Source organism: Podarcis pityusensis (genome assembly GCF_964106645.2).
Source record: "Podarcis pityusensis genome assembly, chromosome: 7".
Classification (NCBI taxonomy): Eukaryota; Metazoa; Chordata; class Lepidosauria; order Squamata; family Lacertidae; genus Podarcis; species Podarcis pityusensis.
Window position 1 is genome coordinate 63638269 of NC_138031.1, and position 16639 is coordinate 63654907.

Sequence of the window (16639 nt, forward strand, 5' to 3'; positions counted from 1 at the left end):
CCTAATCTGCACTTTCCCAAACAGCTATCATCTGAAATTTGCACTTCTCAATATTTGCGTGCACCTCTCCAGTCAAAAAACATGTAGGAGATGCATATTTTCCAAGCGTTTTCCCCAACCTAATGTATTTTTTCCCTACGTTATTTTCACTAATGTATGCATTTTAATGTGCACGGATGTGTTAAATATGGGGAAAACGCTTACAAAATGGGCCTATTAGGCAAATTGCACGCAAAAACGTGTCTGTTAGGAAATGTGCACTAAAATACTTACGATCTTTTGTAAGGACTTTTTAAAAACCGATGTGGAAATGTTGCAAGTGGAATTCAGTTGGAAAAATGAGAAACAGAGAAGCTAAAATGGGCCAACTGGCCTGACCGTAGTGTACTCACTCCTTAAATGCTTCCAGCAAAGCAGCACCCACTCTTGCCAGTCCAGCAGGGAATTATGTGAAGGGTGTCTGTACACTCCACAAACACGGAGCCAAAACAACTGGAAATTATAGGGTAAATTTTACTAGTGAAAATGTTAAAAGAACTGTAAATTGGTGGGACAATGGTGGTTGGCAACTGTTATGGTCTAAACAACTCATTTCCTTTTCATTTTTAGGTGAACCTGTTGTCTTCAGTAGCTAATTAATCAAGAAGAGCGCTGCAAATGCATCTTGATTCATATGACAATCTTCATCGCAGTCTACTAATACTTTTTTTATTTACTGTGTACATTTATTATTGTATTGTATGATGCAGAAGGTAGTGCCCTCCAAACTTGTGACTGACTGCAGTCCAGATTTGGAGTGCTTTCTTATTGTGTTTTTATTGCAAGGGCTTTTCCCCTATTTTAGAATTCATTATATTGACCCTTGGAACCACAGAATGTACTTCAAATTTATTTCAGGGTTTTCCACAATGTACATGGGGAGCTGTTAAGCCTCAAAACACATGACAGCATGGTTTGGTTCTGAAAAGTAAGCATGCAAGCAAACAAATGTGGCAACTGCCAGGAAATCTTCCCAGATCCTCAGTAATAGGAGTAAGCTGATTATTTTGCCCAGAAAAAGAAATAGAAGGGAATAATGTGAAAATGTCTGTGAACTTGTATTTTGGCAAAACATTTCAATGTTTGCTTTAAGAACTTGACCTTGGAGGTTATTTTAAAAAGCATTGCATTTTGGATTTAGTTGCTGGATTTTAACTTAAACTTAACCAATATAAGCACCCACCTGTGGGCTACACCACAGAGCCTAGGACTTGTCAATCAGAAGGTCGGCGGTTCGAATCCCTGCGACAGGGTGAGCTCCCGTTGTTCGGTCCCAGCTCCTGCCAACCCAGCAGTTCGAAAGCACAAAGTGCAAGTAGATAAATAGGTACCGCTCCAGCAGGAAGGTAAACGGTGTTTCCGTGTGCTGCTCTGGTTCGCCAGAAGCAGCTTAGTCATGCTGGCCACATGACCTGGAAGCTGTCTGCGGACAAACGCAAGCTCCCTCGGCCAATAAAGCGAGATGAGCACTGCAACCACAGAGTCGGTCACAACTGGACCTGATGGTCAGGAGTCCTTTTACCTTTACCTTTTAGATGAGACTGAGCTAGATGGTTCTCTGGTCTGACTTCCTAGGGCCCTACTGCATGAGTGAATTCCCTCTCCAACCCCTGCAGCTGCCCCCCTTAGTATGCCCCCCCAAAAGTGGGAAGTGAGTATGGTACATCTGTGAACCCAAGAACGATGAGTTCTTCCAAAAGTTACTTAAATTCCTCTGCAGCTTGACCATTCTTCTTCTCCCCTCACATGATAAAAGAAGCATCGCTGTATCCTAAGGTACTGTCAGCCATGGGATTTGGACACCTACAAATGTCGGGTGTTGGAGGCACAAGTCCAGAGTGATGGGTAAGGAGCCTGGAGACAGATGCTGAGTAGATTAGCAGGAGTCTTAGGCGGGGCTTGGAAAGTCATGGTCTTGGTGAGTCATGGTTTGGCTTTCTAGGATGTGCGAAGCAGGTTGGAGAGAGACTGGAAAACACTCAACAAAGCTGAAAAGTGGAGGGCTTGGAAAGTGTATGGAGAACATCATGGACAAGGTTGTTGCCCAAGTAATGACCCAGGTCAGATCAAGTCAGGGAGGAATCAAGTGGCTGCCTAGATGAGTACAGCTATATCAGAGCATGGTAGGATAATCCAAATGTTCCAGCTTTTCCAGGGGGCGTGTCCCATGCGACTGGCACAAACACAAATCAGAAAGCTCCTTCGTCTAGTCCCTGTTGCTCCTGGGAAAAAGGAGCTCAATTCAGTGGGAAGAAAGGGCATTCGGATCATTGGAAGAATCTTTTAAATGGGAGCAGGGACCTCCCCCAAATCCTTGGAATGACTGTTTCATAGTGAACACAATCCAGAGATTCATCAAGTCCTTACCTTACCCTATTAATTCCCATGAATGAGTAAAAATTACAAACCACACTTTGTAGTTTTGCAGTATTTTTTTTTTTTTTTTGGGGGGGGAGCGTATCTAGTTCAACTCATACAGATTTGAATATAGATTTAGTTCTGTGTTATTGTTTCCTAAATCCTGCATGAATCCCATGGAGGTGAGGTGGTGGTGGGGAGTCACTGATAAGATACGAACAAAATAGAATTTGGCTCGTAACTTGTACAGATTGTATTCTCCTCTGTAGTTATTAGCAACCTCATCCATATCACTTAGTTATAGTCACATAGTAATTGCCTGCCTATGGTGGCATTCCTTTTTACAATTTCCTCCTGTATAACTGAATATATGTAGTCATTACTGAAAAGTGTAAATAAAGAACCCTTTTAGTGCCATAGTTTCCCTAGGTACCCACTGTGCTCTTATTGTCTACAACATACTCCCGCATCTGTAGTTCTGGTCTATTATAGGATAAAGTCATAAGTATGAATTAAAAATTAAAATGCTTGTTGTAGACTGGAGAGCAAGGTCTATTAAAACATTTCCAGGAGAAAAGCTCCCACTGCACCTAGATGGATGGCAGTGAGCACCAGTTAAAGCAAGTGGATGAAAAATTAGAGATTTTCATCATTCGGTTAAATATAGTGCTAAGTGGTATGTGCTAGCATTAAAAGCAAATTACTTACCACTTCACCAATCACAGCATGGGAGCGTTCTATTGGAAGCAGTATTTTTCAGGAATGCTAAGGCATTGGTTTTATTAAATAAATCAGCTGGTTACACTGATGGAGCGAGCTGAAGGAGTAGCAGGATGAAAAAGATGTATGTGGATTATAATCTAAGAGGGAGAGAGGGAAGGAGAAGGAAATACCTAATTAATTGGTACTCAGCCAATTAAGTGTCATTATACCTATTTCACTCTCAGCAACGCAACCCCTAGACACCAACAATGGTGTGTAATGTTTACCTTTTTGTGTTTTCATCAAGAGTTTTGATATTGTGCTTGATCTGCAAGTCCCAAACCACACATTTTTTGTTTAGCATTCTATTTAGATGCGATCCACACATCCGTGAGCACAATTGTAATTTATGAGCAGGTGGCTGAGGAAGAAGATCATCATCTGTGTGCTCACCAAATATGAGGTCAGCATGATCAGCATTGACAGCAAATATCAACTTTGGAGCTAGGGAGAGGGCAAAATAGAGTCTGGTTTGAGTCCTCCCCCACTCTAAGCCCACCCAAAATTGACCGGGCACAGACAAAACTGACACAGCCAGCCGTCTACTAGTAGGAGATGTACTCACAAACCTGATCCAGTAAGGCAGGGATACCATTTCAACAAAGGAGCGCAAGATTTCAAGCAGGGTTGAAAGGCTGACTCATACAAAAGGAAGCTATATTCACTAGGACTGTGCCTCAGATTGTCTGAATCCTGAACCTCATAGGACTAGTTTGGTGGGATCTCAGCTTGGGCCAAGTTGGGTTGCCTAGAGTGAACTTGGACTGTCAGGGAGTAAGGTGTCAGGTGGGAAGACTTCATTTCTTGTTTTGCCAGTGCACAGGGCACACACTGGAGAAACAGATCCCAGCAGGATTGAATCCTCTGCTTACCAGCTGATTAGGGCTAAAAAAGGGCTAATTAAATATTAATCCCACCCCCAAATTGATTCAGGGCCAGATCCAGGCTGTCAGGTGTTCCTCGGGGGAGGGGGGGGTGCAGGGCTGTGCATATTCCTAATATTTAATTACCATTTTGCATGGTGGAATTTTAACCACCCCAAACTGCCATACTTCTTAAGCCAGGTTTGTGTGGGTCCATTCTCCATCGCTACCAGGCTTTATCCCAGGCTACCAGGCTACCAGGCTCCATCCCTACCAGGGTGCTCCAACCCTCTTAGGAGCAATGCTCAACACACACACACACACACACACACACACCACCACCATCACCATCACCATCACCATCACCATCACCATCACCATCACCATCACCATCACCATCACCATCACCATCACCATCACATATCTGTCTGTGTCTGTCTAAAGCTTCTCAGAAGAATGCTCTCTCTCAGTGTGTGAGACCAAGAATCCAGTATGGGGCTGTGTGGATAGGAGCTGTTTTTTTCTCAATGCAACAGAGGTAGGAAGTGTTACAAGCATCTCTCATATCAGTTAATAGTTGACATCCAGTCTGCAATTGTTTTGGGGTTGCCTGAATTTAAGATTTTTCTCATATATATATATATATATAATATATAGAGAGAGAGAGAGTTCTGCAATCCTTGGGGTTCCTACAAGTCTGCTGATCTGTGGATGGTACTATTTCAATCACATATGAATCCATGCTCAGAGAATGTAGTTGCTTTTCATATATAAAAGTGTATATGGGAAAGATTCCATGGGGTAGACATTTTATACAACACTGCTTTAGACAACCATGTATATAGGAAGGGAGAAAATTGTATTTGTTATTTTTATTACCATGTAGTGTAGCCATTCCTCGTCCTTCCTTCCTTCCTTCCTTTCTTTCTTTCTTTCTTTCTTTCTTTCTTTCTTTCTTTCTTTCTCGAAGACTCATGTCTGGTTATGCCAATCCTGTGACTTACACTAATAGGAAATAATGACACAAGGCTGACTTAACAAGACATAATAGGCTACCTTAAAAGATCGTTCAGTAGGAATGTGCACAAACCTGGCTACTTGTTAAGGAAGCATTTGATGTCCCTTTCCTGCATTGTCTTAACTACTGTCGTACTCGTGCACATAGCTGCTTCTTACGTGGAAAGGATGATAGAGCTATTCTAGCCATTTCTCACACAACCTAAGAAGATCAAAAACAGATTTCTGACCATTTGCAGGATGTTAACACTTGCAACCAGAGAACTTTTTGTTCTGAGGGAACAGATACCAAGTACTTTTTTTAAAAAACACACACACAACTCAATCAATACTATTATTATTATAGTAAAATTATTACCCTCCCCCTTACCAGCAGGTCCTAGACTGGGTTACAACAACTTAAAATTAGAAAGGAGTTAAGACATTGATGCTTCTCAGAGCGGCTTACAACAATGAAAATACAATTTGGTGAAAAAACACTATAAAACCTGGTAATGTTATGCCTCCTATTATGCAAGGATTCCCCAACTGCAAATGGTCCAGGACAGAAATGGGGAACCCCAGACCCTGTAGGACAACCTTAGTTCTCTTCAGACCCTCTATATCCTTCTGGACCAGTGGTGGCTGGTGTCCATTGGGACAGAAGGTAAGGAGACCAACAGTAGATGGAGGCAGAGCTAATAAGACGCAGAGCCACCTTCTGACTGGTAGGAAGAAAGAAGGTGGGCAGGTGAGGGCTATCTGAGAGTGGGTTGAGGTTTGTGAGCCCTAATGGCCTCCACTGCTTTGGACTTTCCACAGGCCAGAGGCGGTTTTAGAGTGTTTGGATTTGATATCCCGCCTTTCACTCCCCTTAAGGAGTCTCAAAGTGGCTAACAATCTCCTTTCCCTTCCTCCCCACAACAAACACTCTATGAAGTAAGTGAGGCTGAGAGACTTCAGAGAAGTGTGACTAGCCCAAGGTCACCCAGCAGCTGCATGTGAAGGAGTGGGGAAGCGAACCCGGTTCACCGGATTACAAGTCCACCGCTCTTAACCACTACACCACGCTGGTTTTAGGGTTGCATTACCGGTTTGTTTTGGCTTCACTGGTGCCATGCTGCAGGGGACGCCACAACAATGCTGTAGAACAGAGTACAAGAGGCAGGGGTGCAAATTTTAGCCCAAAGTCCACCACTGCAAAGGTCACCTACCTTCTTGAGCCACAACAATGCTGTAGAACAGAGTACAAGAGGCAGGGGTGCCAAATTTTAGCCCAAAGTCCACCACTGCAAAGGTCACCTACCTTCTTGAGCCACACCTGCTTTGCATACCTGCTCACTACCCACCCCTCCACCCTACATGTCCTCACAGTAGGAATGCCTGAAGAGGACTAAGGTTGTCCGTTAACAGGTACCTTGCGAATCTTCACCTGGCGCTTTATTAATGAGTATTTCATTGAGCTTTTATGAAGCCTGAGGAGGAAAATGGCTTTTGTGGAAATCTTCAAACTAGACCAGGAGCACCAGATGAGGGACTGCGTTGTCTGGTACAACATGATTGAATTTAAATTCATTCTCCTAGTACTGAAATGGGAGCTTGTGTGTCATTAGGTTGTTACAATGGTAATAGTTTGGATTTCCTTTTATCGTCTTTATGGGGATGACACAGATTTATTTTCCCTCATCTGCAAACTCAGTTGTGCAATTTCAAAACTGACATGGCGCTTATCAGAAGTTAATAATTGGCTAGCACAAACCATTTGTTTGATAACACGGAACTGTTCGTTTTGGGTTTCGAGAAGCTAATAGGCACAGCTCTTTCTCTGACATTTGATTTTAATGGTTGTATTGTTGCTCCTGTCTCTGCAGTTAAACGTCTTGGTTGTTTTGCTTGACTCCAGGTTTTCTCTAAAGAAACACAATTTTAACTCCTCGGCTGCTGACACAGTGCATTGCCGTTGTAATTCGCTCATGTGATGTTCTGTTAAATATTCCCAGCATAGAAAAACATTGATTTGCGATTCCAGATCAATGGCATGGGAAACCATTCAAGCCACTGGGAAACAATTCAAGGGATCCTGTATAATTCATGACACAATGCTATGTAGCCAGTCATAACTGACTGTGTGATGATGTCATTCAGAGCAAGGAATAACAATTTAATATACTTTTTTTAAAAAAAAAGTTGAAAAAGAAATATATTATTTTTCAGAACTGCCCAAACTGTTAAAAAAAATAGTGGGATTTTCTTGGTTCAGTCCCAGTGATAACCAGGGCTATTTTTCCAGGGCTGGAACTCACCACGAACACCTCCCTTGTTCTCTTATAATGTCAGTGGCACCCACCTGAGAGGTGCTGGAACTGAGTGCTGGTGAATTCCGGCAGTGTGTCGGAAGAGATGGAAGCAGACCCAGCTTAGCTGAAGTTTTTATTTCCTGTATTAATGATGTATCAAAAGGTGAGACAAGAATCAGTAAAAGAATACATCTTCCATTCAATGATACAGAATTTATATACATCCACAGGGCAGCTTCTCACATCTTACACTGCACTCTTATAAAGGTCTACTCGGTGGTAAATTTCATTCAGTTCAACAGATGAACAGGTTAAATATGAAAAGGACTGCAGCCTAAATTCCAGCTATTAAAGGCTGTGGGCTCTGCATTTATTTCAAATATTTCATTCCACTGAAAGCTATTGTTAGTCGTGTTCTTCCTTCACACACTTTTGTTTCATTGCTCAAGTCATCTTTGCGCAACAGCTTGCTCTTTTCTCTCTCTCGCCAAACAAGACTTTCCTTTGCAGAATGCTCACCTCGTCATAAATGGCCATAGAGCAATTATGCATAATATGCTGCTAGCTGCAAGATACTAAACCTGATTAAACAATAATAATTCAGTGCAATGTACCATTTTCTGACATCCAAGTTAATGTGCATAAGGCAGACAAACCATTGTTCTGTTGTAATGTTTTAGACCACGACTGACAGCAATTTATACAGAAACAGGCAACTGAAATAGGGCAAACGGATAATAGTAAAGAGAGATTAGTTTAGGATGGACATTAAGGGATTGTCTTGTCCCTATATAAACAAAAAAATTAATATAATTCTGTTGCCACTTCCTTTCTGCATATTTATTGGCTCAGCTTTGGAGTCTTCCAAGTGGAAAAACGTTCTAATAATCTTTCTCCTTCTTTGAAAGTAATTAAGACTGAATAAATAGTGTTCTATATTTACCACTATGCAGTTAAACATGCTTACGATCATGCCAAGCGAATTAGTTAAGGCTTCAGTGTTTTATGGCTACCATTTTGTTCACAATTGGAGTGTTCCACTCCCGCAATGTCTCCTGATGAGAAGGCCATCCTAATCTTGGGTTAATCCCCTATGCTGTTTTATTTTGAGACTGAGAGAAAATTCCAGTAAGAAGCAATCAAACAGCAATTTGGATTATAATTTCCTTTTCCACATTTTAGAGAAAAAAGGACACAGTACTTGCTTTTGCCACTCTCTCTTTCCCTTAAATTGGATTTTATTATTGTTTAACGCATTTCTAACCCACCCTATTGCTTTCGCAAGGCAGTTTACAGATTATATAAATATAAAAAACACTGAAACCATCAAAACACAATTGACACCATTTTCAGTAAAATGCAATTTCAAAGTGAAAATAACAGCAGCAAGATTAAAAGCCAGCACTGGGGGTCCGAATAAAATATGAAATACAATTGAAAATTGAAAACTTCCAGCATATTTTCCCCCAGCACAGATAAGGACTAAAAGAAGAAGAAGAAGTTACAAAAATTATTTTAAAACCTACCAATAAAAAGGCATGTTGATTGCTCCACCCACTTTTGTCTCTGTCCCCACCCACTGTGGGTAGGTGGGTCCCGGAAGGTTCTCCCGCTTTGCAATAGAACATAAAATCAATCTGGGCATTCTGAATAGGATTTAAATTAGCACATGAGATGGGGAAAGTATGTATGAGTCCTTTAGCTCTGCACCTCCCTCCCTGTCAGGCTCCCCCATGTGTTCCAGAGTGAGTATCTGAAGTGGGGGGAAAACTTCAAGTACTCATGGAAGTGCCCACATATCTTGGAACGTTGATTTTCCAGGGTTTCAAAAATGTGCAGGCATCTCCATTAGACAAAGAGGTATTCCTTTGTAGCCAATAGGTCTGCAACATGCAGAGGTCAACAGTGATGAGGATGGGGTAAGCAGAACTAGCGTGCTCATGCACACTCCTCACTCATCACATGTAGCTTTAAGCCCTATTCAGAATACCTAAACTGGGCTACAGGTTCTCTCTCTCTCTCTCTCTCTCTCTCACACACACACACACACCAGTGTACCATTTGAGAGGCAGCTGCTCAGGATGGGTGAGAAATCTGATTTAGTTCACATTTAAAGGCAAATCTATAAAAATTGCAGTTTCCAAAACAATGGGAGAGCTGAAACACAGCTGCAGTACTCCAACCACAACCAGTGTTTACAAAAATGCATCTATGAGGTATAAGCGTGTGAAAAAATGAACGTATTTGTGAAAATACAGGCCGTTAAGAGAAATTGCTTGCGAAAATTTGCACATTAGTCAAAATGGCATACACAAATGTCCCTATTAGGAGGAGTTTGCACTAAAATGCTAAAGAATGTTCACGTTTTAATCCGCAAAGTGCTGAAGAAATGTAGAGAGCTGAATTTGAGATTGGAAAAAATGAGAAACTGAAAAAAATGAAACTGACAGATTCTTCCATCCCTACTAGCTGCAAACGATTTTGAGGACTGTACTTATATTATCAGCGTGTTTTCGCACACCTGTTTATCACATTCACACTTTATCAGAAGTATAATGTGCCTTTAGAGTCTTTATACACATTTTATGGTCACCATGGAGACCCCTGAAAATTACTGTTCTCATCCTGATCATTAATGCAGGTTTTGCCACATCATACTGGGTCTTCCCTCATTGGTGTGCCTAAATCAAGAGACAATTGACAATAATTATTGGTGGAAATCCCAAGATAATAACCAGATATGATTTGCTTATTTGAAAAGACATGATGTCAGATATTATCAGTGCTGGAAAACCACTTATGGTAGTGCTGGAGAGAGTCCTATTATGTCATGTCTTTGGAAATCCATATGGACCTTTTAAAATTCATTGGTTTATCAATGCCATGTATATTGTCTCTGTACCAGTTTGCTGATTTTGCTACATACACAAAAAGCTTATATTATAGAAAAATGATTAACTCCGTGAGTAATCGCCAGCTACAGGTAAATAATGCAGATGGATAGCTTCATTAAGGAATCAACATGGGGTCATTAGAAGGTTCTGGTCTCTGCCCCCGATCTTATAGAAAATGTAGTTCTCTAAGCCACCATTGTGAAGGGGCGATAAAATATCACAAGTAGACTCACATTAAGCTGGATAATATGCAGGCTGCTTGATTTGTATTGAATATGTGTCTGGTGGCTGAAACCCACTGTAATGAACTTGCCCACAAATCACAGCTTAATGGGAATCTACTTATACATATTGCTTAATTAAAAGTTGTGAGCTTATTAACATGTGTCTTTGGCACTGAGCTTTGGGGATGTAATCTCTGTGCAAATAAGACTAGGTTGTAAAAGTTTTATAGATTGACAATGATATTAAATTCCACACCCCAATAAGCCGTTATTTTCCCAAAGAACGGTTCAAAATCTGTAATGTACACAGTTCCAGTGTGTTGGTTGACTAGTTTCTGTAGTACGTAGGACCCAGGGTCATGTATGACTCAGAAATCAACGTTACCCAGTTTTGCTGCACCTTTGCTTGGTACTCAGGCTGCAATCCTATCCCTGCTTCCCTGAGAGTAAGGTCCATTGAACACAGTAGGACCTACTTCTGAGTAAGGATTTATAGGATTGCTCTGCTCTTGTCTATTACTTTACACTGCATTTGGTAATTCTGCTGGAACTCTCATCGTAGTATCCACTAGTAGCAACAGCAGTGAGCATTTTCAGAAAACCTTATTTTCCCAAGTTTATAACAAAACTTAAAATGGATGGGGGGGTGAATATATGTGTTTTCAAGTCTCACACTGCTTTTACGGGTTATGAAGACATAATTTCGGTTTTCCTTTGCGTGGGAGGGGAGTATAAACAGAAACAGTTGGCTCCAGAGGACACTGAATGATGATTTAGTCTTCATTGAAACCCATGGGACAAGTTAGTCCCATTCCTACAAGTGGTAGTCAAGTCATGATCAAGGTGTCTGCCCTTCCAGGTAAGTAGTTATGTCCACCAACTTGAATGGGTTAAAAGAGGTTTAGGTGAATTGATGGGCAGCCAGGCTATCAATGGCTACTGCTAGCCACAATGGCTATGCATTGCCTCCAGCATCGGAGGCAAGATGCCTCTGAATATCAGTTGCTTGGAACCACAAGTGGTCGTTGCACTCAGGTCCTGCTTGCAGGCTTCTCGTAGGTATCTGATTGGTCACTGTGAGAACAGGATGGTGGACAAGATAAATCTTTCACCTGATCCAGCAGGGCTCTTCTTATGATCTTATGACTTAAATAAGTTTTGTCTTATTTAAAGACTAAAGGGTGACTAGCTTCCTCTGGATCCACTCCTTTCTATCAGGACAATTTGGAATGACTCATATTTGGGCAACAGATTGGTTTCAGCAGATGTTACAATTTTACAGATGTGGTTCAAACACTTTGTACTCTTGAGATTGATGTTTCCAGTGGCTGTGTCAATTAAGGAATTCCATCTCTTCGAAGCTCTCCAGAGTCCACGCCGAAGCATCTTTTGAAAGAACAGTATGGCCTTACTGTTTCTATTGGCATTGCAAAATCTGGGTGAGATCAGTGGCTGCTTGAATTTACAGGACAATTCTAATTCGGTTAATTTCACTGCACACAGGTTGTACATTGGCAATAAAGGTTTTATTTATTTATTTATTTATTTATTTATTTATTATTATTATTACATTTACACAGAAGTAAGCCTCGTTGAGCTCAATTCTGAAATGCGAACTTTCTAGAAACTACAGCCATAACCTGCTTATATGTTACTCTGACGCTATTTTAATGGATTTATCTTGCTCTTTTTCATTTGTGATCCACCATAAGCCTCATGAACATGTGATACTCCTAAGGAGTGACAAAGCAGCCCTCTTGCTTTTCATGGGCATGGTATTTCTTCAGCTGTTTCCCCTTGTTGGGCGTAAAGCATATTATGGGCCAATATGGGGAACCTGATGCTGGGGAACTCAACTCTCATCAGCTCCAGAGAGCATGACCAGGAATGATGTAACATCTGGAGGGCCACTGGCTGCCCATCCCAGGGAGCTGATACAGCCACCCACTCCTACTCTTTGGAACTCACCCTGCATGTAGGAGTGAAACCAACAGGAGGATACCATGGTAATAGTATCAAATGCCACTGAGACATCCAAGAGAATCAACAGGATTGCTTGCACATGCACACACACACACACACACACACACACACACATCGTTATCTAGAAGCACGTCGTCTATCAGGGCAAACAAGGCCCAGTCTTTGTGCAATCTACCTTTCCCATTTCTTTTAACATCTATAGATCACACTTCTTCTCAAATATTTAGTGCAAAACACCCAATGGTCCCATTTTAAGTGAGACATCCTGGAATCAGAAGCCAATAATGGCTTCTGTTTGCATCCTGGAATGTCCCGTTTTTTGGTCCGGCGCTCTGGTGCGAGTCCTCACAGCAAAGCACCGGATGAAAAGATGCTCATTCTGGCATGAGTCAGTCTCTGCTGACATCCCAATTTTGGGTGCAAAAATATTGGAGGGTATGTTAGTGTGCTTTTAAAACCAAAGGGGTGGGGGAGATGTAGTTTACAGAGATGTAGGAAGCTGAGTAAAAATATCACTGATAGCTTGAGAAAGAAAGAAAGAAAGAAAGAAAGAAAGAAAGAAAGAGAAAGAAATTGTCCTTAATATTTTTCTTTTGTTTTAACTTTGAAGGTTGCGGCTTGTCATTCCTTTTCCAGCATCTCCCATCCTTGCAGCAGCTGGATTCATTCTTAAGATGGGAGCTTCTTTAGCCAGACAGATGTAGCACTCATCAGAAGTTAATTTGCAGGGATATTCACATATGCAAATCATGTCACAATCCTGAAATGCAACCACGTAATGAGTGGAAAATATTATACCCATAAATCATACGACCACAATCAACAACATTTCCATTGAGCCAGGAGAAATTTGACAGTCTTTATAACTTCTGCCGCTTTTAGCCAGTGAAAACCTCTGCGTTTTTGGAGGCTGTGTTACACTGGTGAGCTTAAAAAAACTCCTCAAGTCTGGCATAATGAGTCCTCAAGTGCATTATAACTTACCAGTAATTACATTTCAACATTTCTGCTTTCAGCAGTTGCTGTTTTATTCATAAACATTTAAACACTGCATCAGGTATAAAATAAGAACGTTGGCAACAACAAGGCTTAATTTCATTAACTATTAGGTAAACTCTGTCTTGCTTCTTCAAATAATCCTTGGTTTGAATGCTAAAGATGTAATGAACTTCACGGTTCATAGCATCTGACATTGCTTAATTAATGGGTGCATTTATAGTACATAGGCCTTGGTAATTGATTTATATGCATGATTTGCCCATACAGCTGTTAGTTCCTGTAGGAAAGTCATAATTCAAATGTAGACATATTTTCTAGATATGAGGAAGACAGACAACAACAACAGCAACCAAGTACTTTCAACCTGACAAACTCCTTTCAAAAGCATGCTAGACAATTAATAGCATAGAGAAACAGTGACTATCATGGGGGGAGGGGAAAACCATCTGAATCATCCATGTACTGGTTTTAAGTTACTGCAGAAAATTCATCTCAAATAGAAGCCGTTTCATCATTGAAGCAAAGATAATTCGCTTTATAGAGCCAAAATTATACTGAGACCATTAGCACCCACAGCACAGATAAATATAACCCGAATCCCAATTACTTATATCGAATGTGGGTCACAAAAATTAAATTTATTTATCTATCACAGTTATTTATTTATTAAATTTGTATACTGCCCTTCATCCAAAGATCAGAAGGCAGTTCGCAACATTTAAATTTAGTGATAGGCCAAAGGATCCCCAAGCCAAGTTAAAACTAACACCTCAAAATGTAACTTGCATGTGCACATCCATTTTTCAACACTTGATTCAGTGATTCAGTATCAGAAGGAAATGACGCCATGGATATGAAAAAAACGAACCAAAGACACCAGTTAAATCAACAGTAAGTATGTTAGTTCCTGAAAGGCAACCCATGAAATTTAAGCTGTGGATTGCACACCGTTCAGGGAATTCAATAGATCCTACCGGTTACATGTTTGAAATCCCAAATTGTGTGTGTGTTGAAAAGTTGATTCCTAAAAATAATGGGAATCAGAGTGGGAGGAGGTCATCTGTGACTTTTTTTTAAAAAAAAGGATGGAGAAGAAAAACAGCTGCTTCTGGATTAACCATTATGGCTGAGCTAATACTACACAGTTCCTGGTTCTTTCTATGTTCTACCTAGTAATCACTTGCTGGATAACAACAAGCAATTGCATGAGACATAATCCCTTCACAGAACCTTTTCCTCTCCTCAGACACCTGACACTGTTAAACTTATTTTGAAGCTGCTTAAAGGAAGCATTCGCTAGTTGGGGGCTAGAGGAATCAGCTATCAAAGCACTTACAACACAGACAGTTTGATGGCATTCACAATGTTGGTTCAGTTTCCTGATGCTCCCAGGCAGTACTTAAGCCTTTCCCTTGCTAACGCCTTTGCTTGCTACAGCTGCGTTTTGAATGCTTTCATTAATCAGTCTGTTAGCAACAATAAATTGTCACCTTCCATACTTTCATGAGAGCTTCTGCATTGAACTCTCCCTGGGAGATACAGCATGGTAAAGGAGACAGTCTGTGGATAGTATTTCCATTACAAGATACAGTCTGGTTCCTGTCTTGTTTTCTTCATGTGTGGGTGTAATGGTTCTAGGGGTTGCTCGTGCGTAAGCCGGTGCTTATCTCCCCGGCTGGGTGCAAACACCTGGCTGGGTTGCCTAAGTGAACCTTTTCTGTCCGGACAGCCACTCACCCGTGGCTGACTCAATTGCTGGCAGAATCCGTCAGTGGGCGTTTCTTAAACTTCTTCCAGCAAAGAAGCTCTTTGACGCCTAGTCTCCTCCTACTCTCTCTGCATGAAAGCCTTCTGCGCAAGGAGGGCATGGGCAGCGGAGGACCCCTACTCTCCCCACTGGTCCCAGGCAAGGAGTCATGGGACCGCCTCGCCGCTTCCCCCATCTGCCCCCCTTCTCCACTGGTGCTACGCTGATTCTCTTCCCCAGAAGATGGGCTGCTCCTCCCGATCCCTGGACGCTCTCTGGAATCCCTCTGGCTTTTGCTCTCTCCCTCCGGCACTGATGGCAGTTCCCTGACAGTGGGTCTACCACACATGCTCTTTCTGCTGATAGTAAATTGTCCACAAGTTATCTGACTCCTTCAGTTCTAGGGGAGGGCCATGGCTCAGTGTTAGAGAGAAGACTTTTCCAGGCATCTCCAAGTAAACTGGGAAATATGATTGTCTGAAACCCCGGAGAGCCATTGCCACTCAGTGTAGGCAAAGCTGAGGTAAATGGTCTCACCACAAGGCCGCTTCCTATCTTCCTATTGTGCGGGGAGTAAATCAAAAATAAATGAATGAAGAATTCCCTTGGGCAGCAACATTCCATCACTCTCAGAGAGAACTGTCCAGAAAAAAACAACATGGCTGCTCCCAAACAAACACTTGCTCTGCTCTAGCCTTGGCCAAGCTGGTACCCTCCAGATGTTCCCACTAGCCTCAGCCAGCAGAGCAATGGGAGTTGTGGTCCATTGACATCTGGAGGGCACCAGCTTGGTGTACTCTATTCAAAGCACTTATGAGGGAAAAATTAACCCACGGAGATATTGTTAAGCAAATACTCCTAATTAGGTTTTGCTTACAGTGATATGGATCTGTATTCTCCAATTCTCAATGACTTTATACTTGTCCTTCCTCACAAAGGCAGGACACCCTTTATGAAATATTTCATTTCAGGCCCCTTTATATTTTCGGGCTGCTCTTCTGTCCCCAAAACAATTTATAGCCAGTGATGACCAGAAATGTCTTCATCTTCTTCTTCTTTGTCTGTTTAAATCTCTCTTCTAACTTTACACCTTCCCTCTGCCCTTAATGGATGAGAAGTTATGAAAGTGTCTCTGTGTTTGGGGGGAATCTGGTTCTATTCTTTTGTTCCCTTCATAGCTGAAATAAATTTAATTGCTTTGGACCCATGGGGCAAGGTGGGCAACAAACACTGAAATTGTCCTGTTTCGTTTCCATTTCCCAAGCGTTTGTGTTGTGCCTTCTTTACAGAGCAGCCGTTCTGGCATTTTCCTTTGGGATCCTCCACATTGTCATTCAGGGCTTCTGCATCAAGTAAACTGGTTTCTAGGGAAGAATTCTTCTGCCCTGTAAAGGAATTACAGCTAATTCTGTATACAGCATATTTAAAAACTATTAAAAGGCAATCATATTAGTAATCCTACAGATGATTAAAAAGC

General features: G+C 41.5%; 1 protein-coding gene across 1 annotated transcript in view; it reads left to right on the top strand.

Moving 5' to 3' along the window:
* Positions 1 to 2451, top strand: part of LOC308481833 (uncharacterized protein) — a gene marked incomplete at its 5' end in the record, with an annotated part of 142920 nt that extends 140469 nt beyond the window's left edge. The window contains one exon of the mRNA XM_081014538.1: positions 610 to 2451. Within this exon, the coding sequence (XP_080870664.1) occupies positions 610 to 613 (4 nt within the window). The 3' untranslated portion in view covers positions 614 to 2451. The remainder of the gene's footprint in view (positions 1 to 609) is intronic.
* Between the last annotated feature and the right edge of the window lie 14188 nt (positions 2452 to 16639).